At 46.6% G+C, this 22,918-nt stretch overlaps 1 protein-coding gene across 2 annotated transcripts in view; it reads left to right on the top strand.

Moving 5' to 3' along the window:
• cacna1ib (calcium voltage-gated channel subunit alpha1 Ib) overlaps positions 1–22,918 on the top strand; it is a 68,997-nt gene that overhangs the window by 11,341 nt on the left and 34,738 nt on the right. For both annotated transcript variants that reach the window (XM_088419886.1, XM_088419885.1), the window contains exon 2: positions 17,856–18,177. In XM_088419886.1, the coding sequence (XP_088276012.1) occupies positions 17,856–18,177 (322 nt within the window). The remainder of the gene's footprint in view (positions 1–17,855; positions 18,178–22,918) is intronic.

Below are 22,918 nucleotides of genomic sequence, written 5' to 3'. Positions count from 1 at the left end.
GAGTTTCCGCTTCAGTTAACACGCGCTACTTTTTTTTTTTAAACAAAAGATCGGTGTTATCTAAACTCTCCATAGCAAAGGTCACATTTATATGACAAGAGAGTCACATGCTCTCATGTAAACGGATGATCGAAGCTTTTTGCTATTCCACCATATTCTATCATTTAGATAATCAAGCTCTTTGGTAATGGCGTGGATTATGCGAGTCTGACAAATTTTTAAATTATTCCATTTTAAAAACTGCTAAACGGGTAGAATCGATTGCTTTATTGAAGAGTCATGTATACATTAAAATAAAATGAAATTAACAGTGTTCATATATATATATATATATATATATATATATATATATATATATATATATATATATATAACTACCCAAATATTTGAACCTCTGATTTAGATAGCTGGCTAGCGAGGCATCTAATCAACAATTGAAGGATCACATAGCTAGCTTGTTAGCTGCCTAATCGTTCATGATGAGCTCGCTAGGTCGCTTGCTAGTTACCTATAATCATAAAGGTTGTGTCATCATTTGGTTTGTGGGTTTAATGACAATTATTCTAAATTGAAGGTTTCGTGGAAGGACAGCAGAAAGAAAAAATGTCGTCGAAAAAAAAATGTACAGATGTCAACGTGGTAAACTCCCCTGAGGAAAAATGTGCACATGCACGATTTTCTTTTGGCTTCCTTAGGGCCACAAATTCTTCTCCTCGTCACAACAATTATCTCCACTTGCCTCGGAGCGATTTGCGCACGACGAGTTGATCGTGGAACTAAAGTCTCGCACGTCCTTTTATTCGAGAGAGAGAGAGAAAAAAAAAATCAAGATTCGCCGGGGGCAAGAAATCTAGCGAGGTGGGGAGGAATACACTTGACATATTACCACAAGTCCTTCAATTATTTTCAATGTACAAAATCTGCTGAGCTAATTGAAAAATATTGCGTAACTTCTTCTGAGAAATGCCAATTTTTTTTAAATGTGCGACAAAGTGACACAATGCCAACGAGTTGGGCTTCATTGTTAGTTGACATTTTGCGGTTTTCTCCGCTGGTGCTGCTGGTGTCAATTTACGTCACGCCTTTAGCAGGTGGAATAACGCCTTCTGTTTATTCAAAAGCTTTTCCTTGTAATTCAACATCTTCTCAACCTGTTTTTTTTTCATTTCATTTCTTACTACTACTATATATGTCATTTCATAATGTGCCTTTTTCATAAGTAGAGCCTCGTTTTACATGTAAATAGCTGAATCTGTTCCAAGTCCCCCCCCCCCCCCCCCCCCCCCCAAATGCTCCTAAACGCCAATAATGAGTAATATTATAAATATAAAAATGCAACAAAAATGGTAATGAACACAGAATAACATAAGTGCATAATAATCATGGAATTCAAAACACATGATGTCAAGATTTAAAACAAAAATCCCTAAACCCTTTAAATTATTCATATTGACTGAAGCAATTGACAATATGAATGTGGTTCCTTTGTTGGCCTTGAGGCGGTGCTTGGATTATTTTGAGCATGTAAATTTACTCAAGTTTAGTTTGGAGTCATTGGAAGTGCTTCCTGTGTGATGTCACTACTAACGTGCTAACGACGTGCTAACGACGTGCAAACACCGCAAATGTCAGATCCAAAACCCAAAGTGCTATGTTACGCATGCGTTTTGATGTGAATATGTCCAATGTTAGCTGTAGCCAATGTCAAAGAAGAGCTGGCAAAACAGCTGTACATTTGGAACATTTGTTCAAAAACTTCAACACAACAGCGACATGGCTGATAATTTTATGTTTGTTTGTTCCTTTGCCGGAAAGTGTGGATGAAACGTGTGAAGATGAAAAGTGCCATGCCGCAGTAAAAACGGCCTTTCGTTTGAACAAACCGGCTTATTAAACGTTTCTAAAATTGCATCCAAAACCCGTGGGTTGTGATGACATATTATATTACATTCTTGTTCTTGTGAGCCGGTGTTTCATTAGTGTGTTTTGTAGCCTGAATTTTTTTTTAACTCGAGCCTTTCAAAAGTAGAGGTACAAATGGTATATAAAATGGAACGTGGTCAACACGGCGGATGAGTGTTGAACAAAAGTGCCTCGCTCGGCTGAGGTTCACGGTTGGTATCTGTGTGGAGTTTGCCTTGCCTATGCCTATGAACGCTTACAATGAAAATTCTAAAATGTCCGAAGGCGTGACTGCGAACGGAACTTCCTCGCCCGTGATCAGCGATAAATGCCAACGTTGCAATTACTCGATTTGCCAAAGGGTGGCAGCACAATATCACAAAAGACAACGCTTCTTTTGCACGTCCAGACGCTTAACTCAAGCTGCTATTTCAGATGTTTTAATAGTTCACGTATTTCTTTCTTTCTTTCTTTCTTTCTTTCTTTCTTTCTTTCTTTCTTTCTTTCTTTCTTTCTTTCTTTCTTTCTTTCTTTCTTTCTTTCTTTCTTTCTTTCTTTCTTTCTTTCTTTCTTTCTTTCTATCTATCTATCTATCTATCTATCTATCTATCTATCTATCTATCTATCTATCTATCTATCTATCTATCTATCTATCTATCTATCTATCTATCTATCTATCTATCTATCTATCTATCTATCTATCTATCTATCTATCTATCTATCTATCTCGATTACTCAACTTACTGTGTTTAGCTACAAGTCAGAATTAATATCTATGAGTGTAACATATACATATATAAGAAATGTAGATAGAGACAAACATATGAATGTATATATATATATATATAATATATATATATGTTTATATATATATATATATATATATATATATGTTTATATGGGGGTGGGGGGGTGCACATCAAAAGTATGGGCGGCGTGGTTATCAGTGTGTGGTCAACAGTTACAGTACCTGTCCTGGTAGACAAAAAAAGTGCTATTTTTTGCTAAAATGTCTGCATTGCGTTGGGTGTGGTACGTACTAAATTGTCCGCTGAGCGTAAGCGGTACACAAAAGTGTTTTGTTGGTCCGGCCCGGCAAACGCGGCGAGAGTAAACATCGAGCGGGGTCGGGGATAGATAGGAGCGAGTCTCTCATTATGCTCTCAGACGCACGGCCGGTATTTATTCAAGAGCGTGTCATTACCCTCCTCGGCTCGCCCGCGGCCCAGACATAATAAGCGGCGTCGTTATTTTAATTTGCTGCCATTGTCCTCTGGTGCCAAACAGCAAATTAAACAGGGCTCGCGTTTACTCGATCGAAGGGGACGCGACTATCAGCGTCCAAGACCCAGATGAGGTTCCGCAATTGATTGAAAGAGCCCAAAAACTCACACGGACGTATTACGACCACTGAGGCCTTAGGTGTCTTTGATGTTTCTGAAAATGCGAGTAAAGCGAATTGTGAAATGTGAATTGTTTTTTGCACATTTTTACGGCCGCCAAAAAACATCCGTTAGGTTCCAAAATGCGTAGTTTGGGCTCATCTGAGGCTAAACTGGCTTTGTGAGGTACTTGAGGCGCACCGACGACTTTCGATTGTCTTTGATAATCCAAAAACATGTCTGTAAGGTTTGTCAAAGACTTGGCACTTGGGAAGAAGGTGATTCATTGCGCTCACAAATAAAGCGTACGCTCGGTTTAAAATGCGCCTTATAGTTGAAGACGAAAGTGTCTTGGATTGTCCGAAGAAGATGCCGCTTAGGTATTTGATTTGTAATGAAAACATGCAATTTAGTAAGCGGAGGCAGCATATACTGTATATCCGTGCAAAGCGGCTGATGCCAGTGAACATTTCGGGGGCTTGAAAGCTTTCATTGTATTTGAAAGTCAGGCCAAGTCGGCTTATGTTAAGGCCAGGTTAGGCCTCTCATTGGTTAATAGCTCGCCTAGCTTTGTTTTAATGAGCGGAAACGCCTCAGCTAACGTTTCCTCCGAGATGTCGTTCAACGCCAACGTCTGTGCTAACTCACATTTGAGTGTGTGCGACAGTACGCGCATGTGCGTGTGTGTGTGGCGTCTTTGCAGTACCGAAGGATTTCAAAGTGTCTCCGTAGAACATAGGAAGGAAGAAAGGAAAAAGAAAAAGTGGGATGAGTATTCTGTGGGCAGAGCGTTGACTCGGCCTGTGTGAGGAGTCAACAAAACATCAATTGCGGGCTTTTTATTTTCCCGGCGAAAGAAGAAAATCTCGGCGTTTACCGACGCGAACGAGGCGTAAAAGGCGGCGGCGACCGTCCGTCGTTGGTCGACTGCCGTCAAACGCAAACGCAAAAGATCGCCGTTCCAACGCGGAGTTGACGAAGGCGGGTGAAAGTGCCGTAAAATCGGAATTGAAATTTGCCAGCCGGCGATCGTAGTGCGAGTCGTGGACCGCAAATCTTCGACTGCATTCCCATTGTGGATTTTCCTCCGCCGTCAATTTTCAAATCAAATACTTGATCAAAATGACATCATGTCTATATCAGGGGTGCGAATCTTAAACTGCCCCAAAACTCCGAATTTTGGGTATAGGATTCACGATAGGAATCGATATTTGATTGAAAACGGTTTCCGAAAAAACGATTCAATTCTATGAACGCTGATTTCTGCTTCAATCTGTAGATGTGCGAAGAACCGTCAGACTTCTTTCTTCCAATCTGCATGACAGAAGAACATTATGTTTCAAAACACTTTTGAAAGTTTTGATCCGTAGGGGATTTCCGCAAATAACAACATGTGAAGTTAGCAATACATTTTATAGCCTCGATTCGGAGTATAAAATGACATGATTTTTTTTCCCTAATGTATTGATTTCATCAAAATCGACTGAGTGGCGGGAAATGAAATCCCGATTCTTATGCGAATCTATGTATTGGCACACGCGCACGATTTTCAGTTCAAAATCATTTGTCTCTTTTGCGGTAAATTTCATAGAATTTCTTTTTTATGAATGAGACTTTTGCTTACTTCATTTTAAATGACGGTTTGATTTTTTTGGGGATGTTCCACTTCACTGTGCATTGACACGCAGTGTCACCATGGCGACACACATCTTTTGTGTGCGCCCGCCCGCCCCCCTTAATGCAGCAAAATGACCCTCATTTGAATACATTAGGGATAAAGACCGGGTCAAAGTGGACAAAGGAAGGCCAGGACCAAGAAATTCTGGACCCCCACGCGCACACAGCGGGAGGGTTCTGATCATTTTGAGTGCGCGCGCGCACGCGTCTGGCTCACACGGCGCGTGAGCTCATCCGTTGATACCATTAGTTAGCTGTGGGCTAAAAATAGGAAGGCGTAGATATTCACGTTGTCAATATGAATGATCTGGCAAGAGAAAGGGAGAACTGGGACGCGGGGATACGGTAGACTCACATCACTCTAGAGACATTTTCAAAGCTGAAAACTTGGCTACGCATCAGCTCATTCCATCCCAAGACATGTTTTTACCTTTTTCAAATGTCTCGAGAGTTCGATCCAAGGTAACAAATTCATACTTTTTTCCATGTTTCTTTTTTCACTCAATTAAGAATCAAGCACTAAAGTCATCTAATAACTACTCTGGGAAATGAAGTGCTTTAGGTTGCTCTAGTACCTAAATAAAAGAATTGCCATAGCGCTTTTTGTAGCAAGGTCCTTTGGTACCTAAGTCATTGAATAATTTAGTACTTAATTACTTTGTCATTTATATCTAATTTCATTTCATTTATATATACTTGATTCGGCATAGCATTTACAAGCTACTGTATGTGTTTTGAGATTTTTGTGTAGTGATGGCACATACAAAACAAACAGTTGTGAAAGTTTCAATTTGGTTCAAAATGCTAGCTGTTAGCAGCCCACTGGGAGCCCTGCAAGGAATAGAAAATTGTCCGATACATGTACAAAATAGAACAAATAGTAGTGAAAGTATAAATAAGGTTGAAATTGCAAGCAAATAGCAGCGACTGTTACCCCTGCCAATAATAGGCCAACACATACAGTATGTACAAACAACGCACACAAAATAGAGTAAATAGTTGTGGAAGTAAGAATTTGGTTGAAATTGCTAGCTGTTAGCAGCTACTGTTAGCCCTGTTAATAAAGACAAAAAAAGTGCCAATAGGAAGAAAAGAAACACACGGGTATCCCTTGCTAGCTATTAGCAGCTACGGTTAATAGATAATAACAACAAGCAGTAAATAGTTGGGAAAGTCTAAATTAGGTTAAAATTGCTACTAAGCTGCTCCTGGCAGCCATGTTATTTAAGACAGCATGGGGTAGAGGAAAAAAAAAAAAAGAGGCTTCCCTCGAACGTATGCAAAAGACACAATTACCTAATGGCGCAATCAAAATGGAATAAATAGTCGAAAAAATGGGGTCGCTCGTCGTCAGCCCCGCCTTCCAAAGGTTCCCGTCGCTGCTACGGGAGCAGAAATTCTTGGAACGCCATCGGCGTTTGACGACCGAAAAACGACTTAGCGCGATGGATTCGTCCGTCCGCGTCGACGTGCAGTTGATCCCGTTCGGCGCCGCCGGGCACGTTTCTAATGGTGTGTTTGTGTTCAAATGAGCGGGTAATTGTTTCCCCTCCGCTGAGTTTATCTTCAGTTGCGGTGGCGACAGGCTGCCGTTCCGCCAATTTGCTCCGGGTTAGGAAACGAGATGATGAAAAACGATTCTGGCCCGCCGACGACATCGCGAAAGAAAGAAATAAATAAAGAGCTTTCTCGCCGCTCGTGGAACGGCGTTTGAACTCAACCGTCCCGTTCCTTAATGAGCTTCACCGCGGCGGCCGTGTCGTGGCCCGTGTCCAACGCCGTCCAGGTCATACGGTGGCCTGCGGTTGCCAGGGAAACCAGACGGCGGGTCCGCGGGAGCCGGCGCACCCGCCCGGCCTCCCTCCCCCCCCCCCCCCCCCCCCGCTCCCCCCCACCCGGCCTCCGTCGCCGCCGTACGCCGACCCCGATGCACCTGGACTTTGTTCTTTTAGCCCGAGGTACATTACCAACCAATCCCAACGCGTTCACTGTCTGCGGTCGTACCGGCGCCCGGCTGCATTTGATTGGTCGGGTGGAATCAAACGCCCACTTTTACGTTATGAAAAATGCAGCTTACGAAACTCCTCGACGTCTCCGGTAAGGAGAGAGAATAGATTTTCCTCCATGCGGCCCGCAAGTTTAAACGAGTTTGACACCCCCGGATTGGGGTTTCCCAAAAGGGTAAGAGTAAAAGCAGGCCCAAAAATCCGAAATAAAGCAATAAATAAACTATACACAAAGAATAAGAAAAGGTTTTTTTTTCTAGCTTGTGCACGAGGAGAACGGAGAAGGACTGCACCAATACAGACCCTCTCTTTTTTTGATTCGGATGTCCCTAGTTACATGCAGGCCTGCCCTACAATAATACTAAAAAAAAAAAACTGTCCGGAACCCAGTGGGCTTGTCCTCGTGCGCTTGCATGATTAGTACGTGCGCGGCAAGATATTTTGTAGCAAACAAGTGAGCCGCATCTGTCTGCGGTTGAGCCTGAGCTGGCCGGTCTGAGCGGGCCTTCCCGTGGCCAAGGTTCAGACCTTCCGCCTCCTCGCGACAAAACATTTTTCTCGTTGAGAAATTCTCATTCTCGCGGCAAAAGCATTTCCCAATTGCGAGCAGTTATGTTGATTGTAGAAAATATATTTCCCACGTGAGGGAAATTATGTTTAAAAAAAGTCATGCATCATTGAAGCTGTTTTCTGCCGATGCGAGTGCGAAAGAAAATTTGGTGTACTCTGCGCTTGCGTGGGAAGGGGAGGGGGGGGGGGGGCAGGGGGGGGTCGGATTCCTGCTCGCGCTTCACTTGAGGAATTCCCAGAGTTTGGAAGCGAGGAGAACGAGGAGCGAGCGGCGGCGGACTCGAACCTGCGGCGCGCGCCGATCGCGGGGAGAGAGGGAGCGGGGTTTTGGGGGGGGGAGGCGGCGAAGGAGGAGGAGACACTCCCCGCTCCCGCTCAGGTTGTCCGCGACCGCGGTGACAACGCCTCCACTCTCCGCTGGAGAAGAGCGAGAAAAAGACGCGGGATACCTCCGCCGAGGCCAGCGCCAGCGCCAGCGCCAGCGCCAGCCAGCCAGCCAGCCAGCGAGCGAGCGAGCGCGCGCGCTCCCCCCTCCGCAAAAGGTGTGCGACACCAGGATTTCCAGCGGCGGGAATGTTTGGACGCACGTGGAATACCTGACAGCGGAAAGCGCTTTGGATTTGCAAGCGCACTTCCAGAGCGGATCCGGATCCCCCCCCCGATTACGGATTACCGCCATTTATTCTTGTGATTATTCCTGTGGGGTTTTTTTTCTGGAGCTCAATTGTGGAGCTTTCATGTCGGAGGAGAGGGTAAGCGGTCATATTTTCTTAAAAAATTTTTTTTTACATCATCAGTATTCATGGATTCAGTTTGGATGAGCAAGCGGATGAATTTGGTTGCAAGGCGAGCAACAGGGGGCGCTGTTTCGCCTTCGGCTGCCCATGGCTCGTGGCCACTTCATTAGGAACACCGCACGCGAAAATAACGGCGGCGAAAATAACTTGGACTTTGACTAAATGTGCAAAGGCATGCGCTCCAGTCTTTTTTTTTTTTTAAGCCAAATTAATGCAAAGTTGTCAACACATGAAAGAGGTCAAAGGTCAGAAGCATCCAGGGTCATTTAATTATTTATTGCGATTCGTCTCTGATTATCTTCAAACTCTGGTGGGTACATCACCAATATGAAGCTACCCCAGTTGCTCGCTTCACCGATTTCTTTGGACCGTATTGGAATTCGCTCCGATCAAATTTGGAAATATCGGAAATCGCGTTTAAAAAACAAACAAAAAAAACTATATCGTGTCACGCGTCCAATTAACGGGCTCGGCGCCGACGTTCCGAAACATTGGTCGGTTTCTCACTAATAAATAACGTGCTGTTGTAATGACTGGAAAAGGTGATTTTTCCAGGGGGTATATGAGTGAGAACTTTCGAGGTCAAAACATCAGACGCCATCGGGCTATGACATAAGCGACGGTCTCGAGAGGCGGGGCTTGGCGATCGCCAATAACACTGAGCTGACCAAGGAGGTGCTTACGCCCACCGCTAGATTTATTTGCCCAGCATTTCACTGAGCTAAAAATAGACTTAAGAACGTTTCCCTTGTAGTTGTTTTGTTTGCAATACATGAAACCTCTATTGTTTGGTTGGTGTTTCTACCGTCACACAGCTCCATTTTGTCCATGTGAAGTTATGTTTGCATTTTTTCCAAGTTTTCTTTTCAAAAATATGGTTGACTTTTGCAGCATTTTGTCAAAGCATAAACTTGATTGAAAATAACGTTGAGCTCTTTTAATCATGTTAATTCTCCAGACAATATTAGCCAGATTTCAGAATGTAACAGAAGCAACTATTTTACAATAATGAAGCTAGGTTTCACCCTGGCCAAAAATGTATATTTAAAAACATTTGACAAAATATGGATATTTTTTGTCGCAAAGAGTTTACCCTAAAAAAAAGCCTGTTTAGAAAATAGAAATTCCAATTTTGCAAATTTCTTTTAATTTTGCAAAAAATCTTTTTCTTAAGAGAAAAAAGACTATTCTCAAAAGAACCGGACTCTTTGTGGAGCTACTCGTCAATGTCATACAGCGTTCTTAAGATTAAAACATGAAAACAATGACAAATAATTGATAACAACAATACTGAAATAATAACAAAAGAACGAACACCGTCAAATATACCTTAAAATGATGTAAAAACTTCCAAAAAAATGTATCATGATCACCGACATTTCTGTCTTTATTTTTTTTTACCACCCCGAAAAGAAGCATTCATGAAATAGCTGCTCGCTACCAACAGAGGGTGCCAGATTCAACGTGTAACGCCGCCTCACCGGCAGCCTTTCGAAATAAGAGCTTGTAGATCTCAACAATACAATTCTGCAAAGCAAAAAGAAAGAAAGAAAAAAAGTCCAAAAGGATAGACGTCCTACACGCTTTTCATCCCTTGGCTTTCATATGGCACGACTCGATTTCCGCAAAGGGGATGTCACGCCAGCTCAGGTCAATGGCTTCCTTCGCTCAGTTCATACGTCTCATAAGTCCGGGTGGATGCGGCAAATTGAAAAAAAATTGGATCGATGCGGCCCCGTAACTCAGCCCCCCCCCCCCCCCCCGACCCTGAGCGACCGTCTTTCGCGCCCCCCGGGGATGACGCGCGCACGCGCCCTATCTATTTCTATAAATGTCGAAAGCTACCGTAGTTCCGCAAACAGCATCCAGGGGCAATTTATTGACTTAACTGCAGATGGGGTAGCGGCGTACACACAAACATATATATAAAATTGCCGTATAGGTATTATTTATATACCCTCATTTTTCAGTAGAAATCGTCAAATCCCGGTTAATCAGAGCAAAGCGTTTTGAAATTGCTGCCACGCGGCCTGGCTACGTTTTTGCTCGCGCGTTTGTGGACAATGCGCCGACAGAGCGGAGCAGACGGAATCTGAGGCCGCGCCCCGCTCCTTGCCGGCCGGAAGCCTTGCCCGCGCCTTCGTTCTTCCCGTATTTGTTGCCCGTCCAACTATTGCCGCGGGATGGCTTCCCGCTCACCTCTGCCTCTCCACACTTGTATTTTCCACACTAAATGGCCGCCTTTAGCTTTTAGCTTCAAATTGACGAACCTTTGACGAATCGCCGGCGAGCGCCACGAGGCGCGCTGTGACCGTCAACGCAGCCGAGACCCCTGGACTAAAATGATCAGGGCGTAGAGCCCGCTGTGCCGCAGCCCGTTCATTTGTGTCCACGCTAGTGGACAGGTGTTTTCAGGCTAGATCTTTTGACTCTTTGGAGCTATCTGATGAAGTCCACGCCAGGGTGTGGTCAGTAGAAGACTTCATGGCCTTTCCAAGCGTCTTCACCGTCTTAACTTTGCTGTCTTGCTGAGGCAAAATGGACTCTCTACACCGGTGGACACGAAAGGAACTGTACGTGAATTCTGTGGGATTTGGACGTTTTCGGCATATATTATTATATGTAATATGTATGTAATATTATATATTATATGTGTGTGTGTGTGTGTGTGTTTGTCTGTATCCGGGACATGCAGCATCCACTTCAAGCTGCGGGCCCGGAAGGGGGCTCCTCCCACCTGCGGTCGCTTCTGAAGGTTTCTGATTTTTTGGGGAGTTTTTCCTTCCCCTTCCGGGAGCTTTGACAGGGGATGCCGTTGTGTCGCTTAGACCCAAACGATGTCTCCGTATTTCTTTCGAAAAAAGAAGTCTCCGCATGACCTCTTTTCACCCGTGCCGTGATTCGGGGCTATACCAATCACATTTGATTGATTGATTGCGCGCGCATACATATAGACATGCATATTTTTCTAGTATACGTACACCAAAACGGTCCCTTTTGAAAGACGTAAGCCCGGTTTCATGAAAACGCATCATCGCATCACAGAGCCCAGCACGTGGAATCGCCAGAGCAAGCGCGTAAAGTAAGACGCAAAGCGCCTGGGCGGAAAATAGCGTCTCCGCTCTCTTCCGGCAGAGGTGGGCGACATTGGCTTTTGCCTGTGGTGGCGGGAAGACTTTTCACCACAACGGAATCAAAAAAAAAGAAGCGAAAAGATGCAGAAGGATAAACCTTATTTGGCAACAGGGATGAAACGCGCCTCTTCCGCCACCGTCCATATTTTTTTTTATATACGCTTCGCCTTTAATTATCAGCAGGCTGTAAATGCTTCTGACAGCCAGGTGCGCGCGCGCGCACACGCACATGGACAACTACACACCGACTGGATCACACATTCATATTTTAACAGTGCGCAAGCAATCACACGCCTCCAGAAACATAAACAATGGGAAACACCAGCAGCCCATATGAACAATAGGACTCACATTCCAAGTAGAAGCGCCAAGCACACCCACATATATGAAAGGGGTTTTTCTGTCATGGTGGGGACATTACGGTCCATCCTTCCATCCATCCAATAGCCGTATCCATCCATTTGCCATCATCCATCCATCCATCCATCCATCCATCCATCCATCCATCTCTCTCTCTCTTATATATATGTATATATATATATATATATATATATATATATATATATATATATATATATATATATATATATATGTATATATATATGTATATATATGTATATACAGTAGGTATTTATGTATAAAGCGTCTTTGCGTAAGCGTTGAAGCACCCTGTTCCATCCTGTTGTCCTGCACTGGCATGAGAAGGAATGGCCGTTGAGAATTACTATTACACGTATGAATACAATTCAAGGACACGCCCTCTGGGATGATTGACGCGTCCTCCATTTCCATCGTCACCATGAGTACACACACGCACACTCTGTGTACCAGCGTGTTCATTTTGATTCCGGACACACAAACATGCGCACAAAGTCGCAAAATGGTTTGACCCCTTCGTATAGGCGGACGAATAATAAAAAAGGATTTCCCGGGTCTTGGCACTTTACATTTGCCCTTATTATAGCGCCCAGACATCTTGCGCACCCACCGTGCCGGCAATAAACGCGGAAACCCCAAGGGGGCGTGGCTAACAAACAGTCGGATTCTGTCCCCGGTGTGTGTCGGGACGCCAAATGACGAGCCCGTCTTGAAGCCCGTGAGCCTCAGGTGTCATGTTTCTTATCGGAGCTTGGAATGGAGCGAAAGGAGATCAATCAGTCAAAAAGGCCCGAAGAGGGAGGCAAACCGAGTTCGTCGTTTCGGGTGCGCCCCGGCACCGGTCGATCCGCGAAGCGGGGGCGAGCCGCGGACCGACGGTCGGGGACCTTTGCCGTATAGGCTTAGAAAGTCAAGCGGAGCCAAGCCAGAATATGCGGAAAGCGCGGCAGTCCCGTCATCATCGTGGTTGGGCCAAACATCTGAGGCAATATGAAGGCGATCTTTGCAACACCGCTCGCTGGAGCGATCGTGTCCAGCATAGTTATTGGACGTCATTCCATTTTTTTTGTCTATCATTGTGGGGACTTAAAGGGAGCTCTGAACTTCTGGGGTCAACCAAAATCCCCCCAAGAGGTCCCCACAACAAAGACGGAAAAAAATAGGACTTTGTCCCCACTGTACGGTAAAAACCAAAGGCCTAAAGAGAAACAGGGTTCTTCCTGTCATAATGGGGACTCAAAAAGAGTTCTGAACTTGTGGGGTCAACCAAAATTATTCCCACGTGTCCAAGGGTCCTAACAAAGACAGAAAACCCGGGATTGTGTCCCCACCATGCAGCAAAAACCAAGAGCGTGCGTGCACGCGCACACACAGAGATAAGCAGTCAGTTTGGGTGCCACTGACAAAAAAAAGGTAGTTCAATTTTAATAGCTGCAAATATTTCCCACTCCCCTCAATTACAACTAATAATCATTTCTATATACTGCATATTTGCTTATTACCAGGCTGTTTTTTGTATTTTTTCCAAATAAAATCAGCCCTAATCCAATATCAGCCTGTCGCTTTTTGGGATTAACGCAACAAGGGTTCCAGGCTTCACGGAGGGACCGTCTGTCAGATAAAGTCACCTCCGACGGCCACCCGGTCCCCGTCTACGGATTCCGCCGTTAATCCGCCGCGCCTTGGACTTGCGGCCGGCTTTATTTTTATCCCAGCTACCGCGTCCGCCCACTGCCGCCGTCCGCAGCGGCCAAGAAACGCTTCTGTTTCCCAGACCTTTTGTTGCGCTAAACGTCACCCCGCTAAGTTCCGAGAAAAGAAACAACACTGTGCCACGCGCTCGGGGAAGAATATCCGACATATGTTTGAACACGATTTACGTCACCGGGGTCTATTGGTGACAAGTAAGCGCGCGAGGCGGCGGGAGTTTCGCTGTTGTCGGCGTGAATGCAGCCGATTCCGTCGCCGCTCATTAAAGCCGCTTCTAGCTTCACTTTTACCATCCCGTTACTGTACTCCGATTAAAGGCCATTTTTTAAAAGTGTTTTCACATATAAGGCGCAGCGCACTTTAAGGCGCATAGTCTAGAAGCCACAGTAGTAGCTGGGCTTGCGTCATGCATCCACTAGATGGAGCTGCGCTAAAGGGAATGGCAACAAAACATCACGTAAATCGTAAAACTTTCTTACTGTATTTTCTGCGCTACAAGGCGCACCAAATAAGGTAAAAACTGTTTTTGATATATAAGGCGCACAGGATAGAAGCTACAGTAGTGGCTGGGCTTGCGCTATGCACGAAATAGTATTTTCCGCAGAATAAGGTGCACCGGATTATAAGGAGCACCTTTAATGAATGGTATCTTTTCACACCGTTTTTATATATAAGGTGTACTGCATTATAAGGCACATAGAATAGAGGCTCCAGGAGTGGCTGGGCCTGCACTATGCACTAAAGTAATAAGCTCAAAAACGTTTACCGTAGTTTGCGCAGTATAAGATGCACAGGATTATAAGGCTTATAATAAGGATTATAAGAAACAATTTTCATGTATAGGGCGCACAGCATTTTAAGGCACATAGAAGAGAAGCTACAGTAGTGGAATAGTTATACCATCCTGGGTCAATTGGACCCGAGGTTGCAAAATTTTCCAAAAAACACTTGGCCACTAACAAATGAACTTTTTTGAGAATATAATATCATGATAATATTCTTGGGTCATTTTGCTGATTAATAATAAAAAGTTCCATTTTAAAATGATGTCTGCATTAACCAAGCATGTGTCTGGCACGAAAAAGGTTTGCAGTTTTCTTCAAAGGAGTATTATTGCGTGGCCTGCGGCGTGCCAATTCTCACGCTAGCCCGTACGCGCTAGGTACGGTCGGCACGACGGTAGCAGATATATCGCCGGCAAAAATAGAGGGCGGCGAGCGGCGCTGCCGTTAGCGCCATTCGTCTATGCGGCCCGGCTCCGATAAATCGCGTCGGCTCTTGAAACTTCCGCCGCCCGGGTATAAATACACGCGACCTACATGCGCCGATGCACCCTTTGTCTTTGTCATATGCTTGCAAAAGCGTGCTGACTTTTTATATGTGTGTATGGAATTTCTTTCTTTGTCATTGGCGAGGTTTGCCTTGAGTTGTTTTGAAGCGAAAATACTCAAAGTCTTTATTTTTTCGGAACGTTTGAACGTATTTACGCTGGGGCTTTCCGAGTGTATCTTGTCCAGTACGACATAGGCAAGTGGGATGGTAAAGGAGCTAAGAGGAGGAGCTAACCCCAATTAGCTTGCGGCCTTAAACATGCAAAGGCGTGCGCTTTCTCGGCTCGGGGTCCCATTCATCACCGCCGCGTGGAGGCCAATCCCGCACGTGCCCTACGTGCCGCACGTGCCCTACGCGTCGGCGTGTGCGTGTGTGAGAGAGAGAGAGAGAGAGAGAGAGAGAGAGAGAGAGAGAGAGAGAGAGAGCTCATGTTTACTACCACGCTCACTTGTCACCGGCAAAGGTCAAAGCGCACGCGACGCGTCATCTGTGGCGTTCCCTTGAAGGTTTTACGGCCTCCGGGAGAGAGACGAGGCGCGCTCACAAACACACTTCCTCCCCGCTAACCCGAACCTCAGCCGTCGGAACGATCGCGCAACCCGGGGCCTAACCTCAACCCTGACCCGGTTCCGAGCTATAGCGGAAAGGCCGGTCTTGACCCTCAAAAGGTCCCGACTCCAAGAGGTCCCTTCAAAGGCAGAAAAAGCCGGCCAAGCGGAAAGCAGAAAAGGCGTGCGCCGGCGCAGGGCGCGGATGGACGGCGGAGTTCGAGTACGCGCCGCCATGGACCGAGTAAAAGGGATTGATATCAATTCGTTAGCCGCGCGAGGTTTATTGATTTATTTGAATGCAATTTTTCTAATGAGGCGCATCGATCGACACGTCATGTTGCGCAAATTAAAAAAAAAAATCAATAAAACTGACTAGCTCATGAAAATATGAAGACGCCGGTACGTCCGCATTTTTCTTACGTAATTTCTCTTTTTGAACATGTCGATTTCCGGTTTCCGCTTCACTCGAATACATATTTTTATATGCATTAAAATTGGGCATTTCATTATTATTTTAGTTTCGACTTTAATCTCTTTAAGTTTGATTGAGGTGTTATATATGGTATATTTTTTCAGCATTTTAATTACTGCGTTTTTGTTTTTTTCAATTATATTATGTCTATATATATATATATATATATATATATATATATATATGTGTGTGTGTTTTTTCCACATGGGCGTTTCATTGGGTTCCTACCCTAACCCATGCCTAACCCCAACCCTAACCCTACAGTTGTTTTTTTAAATTTTACATTTTACAACTTCACTATCCCGTGACGATGATTTCAACTAAGCTTTCCAAAAACAAGCGTATCCATTTTGAAATCAAAAAGCTGGCATTTGGGATTCCGCGAGCAAATGTCATGACATTTGCAAAGCGGTTAGCGGCCCAAGCGCGGCGCCCACCGAAGGCGGCAACTTGCGCGGCGCCCGTGATGATTTCGGCCTCTAATATGTACAGAAACAAGTCACCTAACAGTCATGCTAATGGGGGGGGGGAAAGTTGTCTGGTGCAACGAAGACTTCTGAGCGAGACAGCAAGTGTGTGTGTGCGCGCGTGTGTGTGTGTGTGTGTGTGTGGCTCTTGGCCAGCATATGCAAGCAGGAAGGTTTTTAATCCCCCAAGCAAAGGTGTTTCTTAGTCGATTCGACCTCGGCGATCATTTATTTCACTTGCGGCGTATGTGACGGATGAAACTTAAACGACGTTCATGAAAGCGTCCCGTATAGTCGCAGGACAGGCATTTGTCCGTCATTTGAATATCACGTCGAGCGCGGCGACGCCAGCCGGCGGACACGATTGCCGACCGCACTCTCGTCCCCCGTGTGAAACGTAATGGTGTAGGTATCAAAGCCTCGGGTTAAACCTCTTAACTGGCCTCGGTTCGCGTCACGCTTACGTCACCGCCGCGTGTTTCAATTGCAGCGTAACCGCAGAGCCACAGATACGCTCTTCCCCTTACAGTAAACGTAAGCCATCAAAGAGAAAAAAGAATTAGCGCGAGTGCAGACAGAGGTAGACGCACGTCTCCAATTGAGACGCCTCGCCTGTCGGCCATCTTGAAACTCGCTTACCTTTTATGAATCATCTCGCACCTGGCCTTTACCGATCTGTCGGAGTTGGAGATAACCAAGGTCGGGCACCAAGAACTGCCAAGCAAGTAGAAGGGGGAGCGTCTTCGCCATTCTTTCCGGAATTGTCGGTCAGGCGGCGCTTGTGACGAGAGCGGCGCGGGGAACGGTCCGGCGAACGAAGGTCGGGACAGTAGCCACCTTCGCCGACGTTCGCCGACGTCGGTCCCCTAGCGGGACAGGGTCTTTGCCGAGCCATTGCGGTTCCTCCGGTATTGTACGTCAGGTGGTCCTCGCGACAAGTACGGAGCGCAACAAAATCAAAAGAGCCCGCACCCTTCCCGACACTCGTCGACCTCCTTCTCTCGGTCGGCCTTAAGTCGAGGCGTCCGATTCATCTCGTTGGTTACTTATGCTACCGGCGAGGTATCGATCGTCCCCGCCATCGATAAACTTTCCTCTGAGTCCTCTCGCGTTCAGCCCCCTGTCATTCGGTCATCTTCGCACGCTGGCTACGGTCTCCCTACTTGGTCTACTTTCCAATCAGTCGTCTTGACATTCAGTCATCATGTAGACCAAGTCACCGGGCCTCGCGGATGCCGCTCTTCCGCCTCCCTTCCATTCATCCAGCAACCGAAAGCTCTTGGGGAAAAAAAAAAAAATCTCAGACAAAAACCTCTGCGTGTATTTTTAGCCCTTGCCATTTTGGTCCCATAATGGCTGGCATCCGACCCCGCCGCTCGCGGCATCGATTTTTGCGCCGAGGTCAATAGTGGCGCAATTTTGAAAAAGGGAAAGCAAAAAAAAAAACATCTGTCTTCTTGTCTTTCTTTTTGAGCAGATCTCGGCGTTGCCATGACGAGCGAGGAGGAGGAGGGCCTCTCGACGGCGGCGACCATCACCCGGGTGACCGGGGTCGATGATGTCATTGAACCCTCCTCCCCCCATCCGTACCATCTGGATGAGGAAGAAGAAGAAGAAGAGGAGGAGGACAAGGAGGATATGGAGGAAGAGGAAGTGGAGCGCGATGATGACGACGAGGATGGTAGCAGCGCCACCAGCGTATCGGTGGTCCCGTATCCGGAACTGGTACCGGTGGTCTTTTTCTGTCTCGAGCAGACCACCTGCCCTCGGAGCTGGTGCATCCGCATGGTGTCAAGTCCATATCCTTTGCTTTAGCCGCCCCGAGTTGACGGCTAGGGCTCCGATTTCGCAGTGCCCCTGGGTGAAAGGCTTGGTCGATTTTGGTCCGTTTCGTCCCACCCGCTATGTTTCCGGAGAAGAAAGGGGAGAGACGAGGCGGCTGTTTCCACGCGTGCCCGAGCGCGCGTCTGTTTGTCCGCGAGACGACGGTTTTGATGTTTCGCCACAGAAGACGGAGACAAGAAAGGCCGCGGTGTTCTTTGCGCTGGCAAACGGTGCGTCCGTCTCAACTCACGTGGTCCGGCGCGGGGCTGTAAATGAATGAATGTCGACGCGACGGGGCGAGAAAAGGCCGCGTTTACTCGGCGACTTTTTATCTTTTATCGGGCCGTGAAAAGAGACTCTGCGAATGTATTCCATATCTTCTGAATGGACTTTTATCCAGCTTCCATCTAGAAGCAAATCACGAGGTCTAATAGCATCAATTTTCCCCACCGGATCTCAATACATAGTCCGCTTAAAGGGAGGGTCGAGGCCGTTCCCCGTTAAAAAGGAAACGATTCAGCGATTGTGAGTTTCAAAAACTTAAACGTGTCCTTAACGACCGACAGTATGCTTTAAACGTAATGGTAAGTCTAGTTATCGTGAACATGGGGGGGCGGCACCCCTCCGGAGGCCGCCGTGTCTGTTACGGCTATGGACGAGGGGAAATGCAGCGCCTCCTGCTGTCCGTAATGAAAAAACCAGCCGGGATAGGCGCCGGCAGGCCCGCGCGTGACCCTTGTGAGGATAAAGCTTTTTTGTTTCTTACAAATGTTGTATGAGGCCGGTCAATGAGTTATTGTCATGCAGAGTTGAACCGTGATACTTGTCAGGGGGCGTGAAGCGCCAAAGTCGTCTTAATAATTAAGCGCTAACACTTCATTCGCAGTTTTACGGGGCCGGTAAAACACACGCCGGTTTCATTTTTCAACAAATAGACGCCTAGAACAATTCCGGAGGGGAATCATTTCCACTAAATGAATAATCCCCGTCTTTATTGGCGAGCGAGCGCTCCGGCCGCGCCGGGGGGGTCTTCATATTGGCTGCCGGTCCCTCAAATATAAATCACTTTGACGTGCGCCGCGCTCGCGCCGCCCCCCGCGCCCCCTCGTCTTCGCGGGCGCCAGTCGCCTCGGGAAAAAATCCCTTTCCTCGCCGCCGGGCCGTAACGCCTCGGCGCCTCGCCCAAACCCCACTTGCCTTTTGGAAAGGGACGGACGAAAAAGCCGGACCCGCACCGACGTCGTCGGACCGAAGGGAAATGAACGCGTGAGGCGGAGCCGCCAAAAGGAAAACAATCAAACCAAATGGAGGGGTGTTCCAACTACGGCCCGCCGGACACAATTTATCGGCCCGCGCCGCATACTAAAACTGCCATGCTCTCGAAAAAAAGCTTTCTTGTAGCGGTTTAAAATAAAAAAAATGACTACGTTACATGTATAGACCAGGGACCTCTTTTAAAAAGCAAGTTTTCCAAAACAAAACGATAACGTTTCCAAATTAATACATTTTCTAGAATATATTAAACTGGTTGAATCGATTGCTTTATTAAGTCACAATTTATTGTAGAATATAATAAATAAAATAAACATATATATTTTTTTGTTAAAATTTTTATTTTTTAACTCATTCAATGCCAGGGACGCATTTTCACAATTTGTCGTTTTTTTTGGAAAGAGTCGAGACATTCAATCGGGAATACACAAGTGTCTGGGATTGAATGTGCGGCCCCTTGAAAGAACAAAACATGAAAATACGTTGCCGGCATTGAATGCGTTAATAAGCCAAATGGTTTCAGGGGCTCCCCGCAGTCAGGCCGCCGACACTTTGACAACCCCTCATAGACAACGTCCAATGACGCCTTAGGTTTTGCCGTTCAACGCGCTCTTCCGTCTTGTCAGGAGAAGTTCGGACGAGGCCCACAAACAAAACCGCGCTCCGGTCCCCGCGCTCCAGTCCCCGTTAGATCCGCGTTAAGAAGCTATCTTTAGCTAAATCCACGGCTTCACTTATCATCCCCTAACGAGAGCGCGGAGGATTCTGGCTTTTACGTCAACTTTGTCATCTAAAGAAAGTCCGTTTGCGCTCATATAAGGCCTGGAACTTTCAGATCGGATCTGGCGGCCGGACCGCCGAGCTCACTTTGATGAGCCTTTCGCATGAAATTTTCTTAATGAGGCGTTAAGGAAAAGAAAAAAAAAACGTCTCCGTTGAGGCGGTGAATCACGCAACAGGCCGAAATATCAAGCCGCTTTAATTGCCCATTTCCTGTCGTGAGCTTTTAATATTGTTTTTTTTCTTACGGCGGGGGAAAAGCCAAAAGCTCGTTTGTTTCCTCCTCGATGGCGCTTGAGGCCTCACCCTCAATAAAAGCAGCAGGTTATCGTCCTCATCAATGATTCAGCGGAAACCCTTTTGCGGATGTTTCGCCGCATTTGGCCGCCGCCTGCGCTCGCCGTACACTAGCTTTGTATTAAGCTCTTCTTATAGTTGGCGTTAGTTAGCAATAGTAGTATCGAGGTATCCAAATACGGCTATTCTGTGCGTGCGTACACGTATATATATATATATATATATATATATATATATATATATATATATATATATATATATATGTGTGTGTGTGTGTGTGTGTGTGTGTCCTTAAACGTGTAAAGACAGGGCATGAATCATATACATCTTCTGTATAGAAATATCTATACGTTATGCATCTATAAATGTTTGCATGTATGCACACAAGTATGCATATATACGCGTGCGAATGAACAGATCAACCTAGGGAGACGTGCAGATGTATACGTATATACATAATCTTATGTCTTTAAATACATACATAAATACGTGCAATATACACGCGTGTGCGAGCGCACACACACACACACGCATATATATATAGATATATACCTTCTTCTTACACATACGTTGGTACACGGCGCTACGCGCCCACGTACGGAGTTTTTACGCGGCGATGAAGTCGGGAAGGCCACGGCTCCGCGGCCGTTAAGGTGTTTGTTTGCCGCGTCCAGATGCAGCCCAAATGAGCATCCTTATTTTAGGATGGCCCTCCGTCCGCAAGATGAATATCTGATTTGCGCCTCACCTCCGGGAAACGACACGGGAGACGGACGCCCGCGGACGGGGCCGGCTGAAATGGGCGGCCGGCGGCCGCGTCCGAATGCTGAGCGAGTAGCGGGTGAAAAGGAAAGGAAAAAGGTTCAATGTGCCGCCCCAGCTAATGGCTGAGCGTAAATGTTGCCAAAGACGTCAGCCGCTAATGCCAACTCATACAAAGCGATACGGCGTGAGTCACGCTAATGCGTGCGTGCGTGCCTGCGTGTGGGCGGAAGGCGGCGTAGGCTAAACCACGGCCGCGCTCATTGGGATGCGCCGCGCGGTGCTAAAAGGTCACCGGCAGAAAAAAAACCCATCCAACCCTTCACAAATCATCTTTTTTGTGTTCTCGCTGAGCCGACGACAAACTTTGGCTTCGGTTTCACATTTGGAGCGCTTTTAAACCGCAAGGAAAACCACGCGGCCGGCTAGCGCACGAAGGCGTTCGGTTCGGCAAACCTTTGAATATTCGACAGCTCGTTTTACAGATTTGGACTTTTATCACCACGGCGACGACGGTTTGACCGCGTCGGAACTCGGATGGACAACGCTGTCAAACTTGAAAATGTTGTCTTTTTTGCGCGCGTGGGAAATCGTCCTACTCGGAGGTTCACAAGCCACAAACCGCCGAGTGATACCGTGTCCAAAAAATCAACCGATCAAATACCTCGAACCGAGGAAATCCGCCGCACAAATAGAGGCCGATTGGCAGCGCTTCTCTCAGAGCGTCGTTTCCACACAGGCGCCGCTCATTTAGAGAACGAGCGACACACCGAGAAAAATACAAAAAGCGACGGGACCCGCCTCAAGTAAGCGCCACCGCCGCACAACTCACAATTTTGCCGCTTATTTCTTTCCGAAGAGGGCGGCGCGATTGATCCGAACCAGCCCGCGTCTGCCCCCGACCGCTTAAAAAAGCTCCTCTCTGACCTCCGGGCCTTCCGGGGACGTGAAAAAAAATGCCCGCCGATGACAAAGAGGCCATTTTACGGCGGGTGCGCAAGCTATTCAAACGTCTGCCGCGCAGCCTCCCGGCCTATTTGTCATTTTCAATGTTTTCCTTTAAACATTTGCGGCGAGGAGACGACGGCTTCCCCGACGCGCGGCCTTCCGCGAAACCTGCCGGGACGCCGACACGAGGTGGAAGGAACGGCGAGGCGTCCGGCGGATGGCTGACGTGGCGTGATTACGCCGCGAGATTGTTAGCCAAAGCGCTATTAGCTTGCCGGCGGCGGGTTTTTCAATTTTAATGAAACAAAACCTCCATTTGTGATTTTCTGTCAAATAACGTGTGAGATGAATGTACCTGGTAGGCTAAATGAAGACGCCGATTCATCTCGGTGCATTCTAAAGCACGCAATCGCATTCTTCCTCATGGTGTCCCACAGGGGTCAACGATAGGGCCCGTGTTCGTGTTGTTTACACTGTATTTGCCTTCTTGAGAAATTTTGGTGGTCGATTCAAACTTCACGTCCAAATTTGAGTAAAATGAAATCTACATTTCTGAGCGTGTAAAATGATGCTTGAGATTGATTTACCTCCAAAGCTAACGCACAGCACCATCTACCATATGGTGTTCCGCGGGGATCACTGTTAGGGCCCTTGCTG

This window comes from Hippichthys cyanospilos, chromosome 7 (genome assembly GCF_059441005.1).
Source record: "Hippichthys cyanospilos isolate Australia breed blue-spotted pipefish chromosome 7, RoL_Hcya_1.0, whole genome shotgun sequence".
Classification (NCBI taxonomy): domain Eukaryota; kingdom Metazoa; phylum Chordata; class Actinopteri; order Syngnathiformes; family Syngnathidae; genus Hippichthys; species Hippichthys cyanospilos.
Note: the sequence above shows the minus strand (reverse complement) of the source record. Positions and strands in the feature narration are given on the sequence as shown.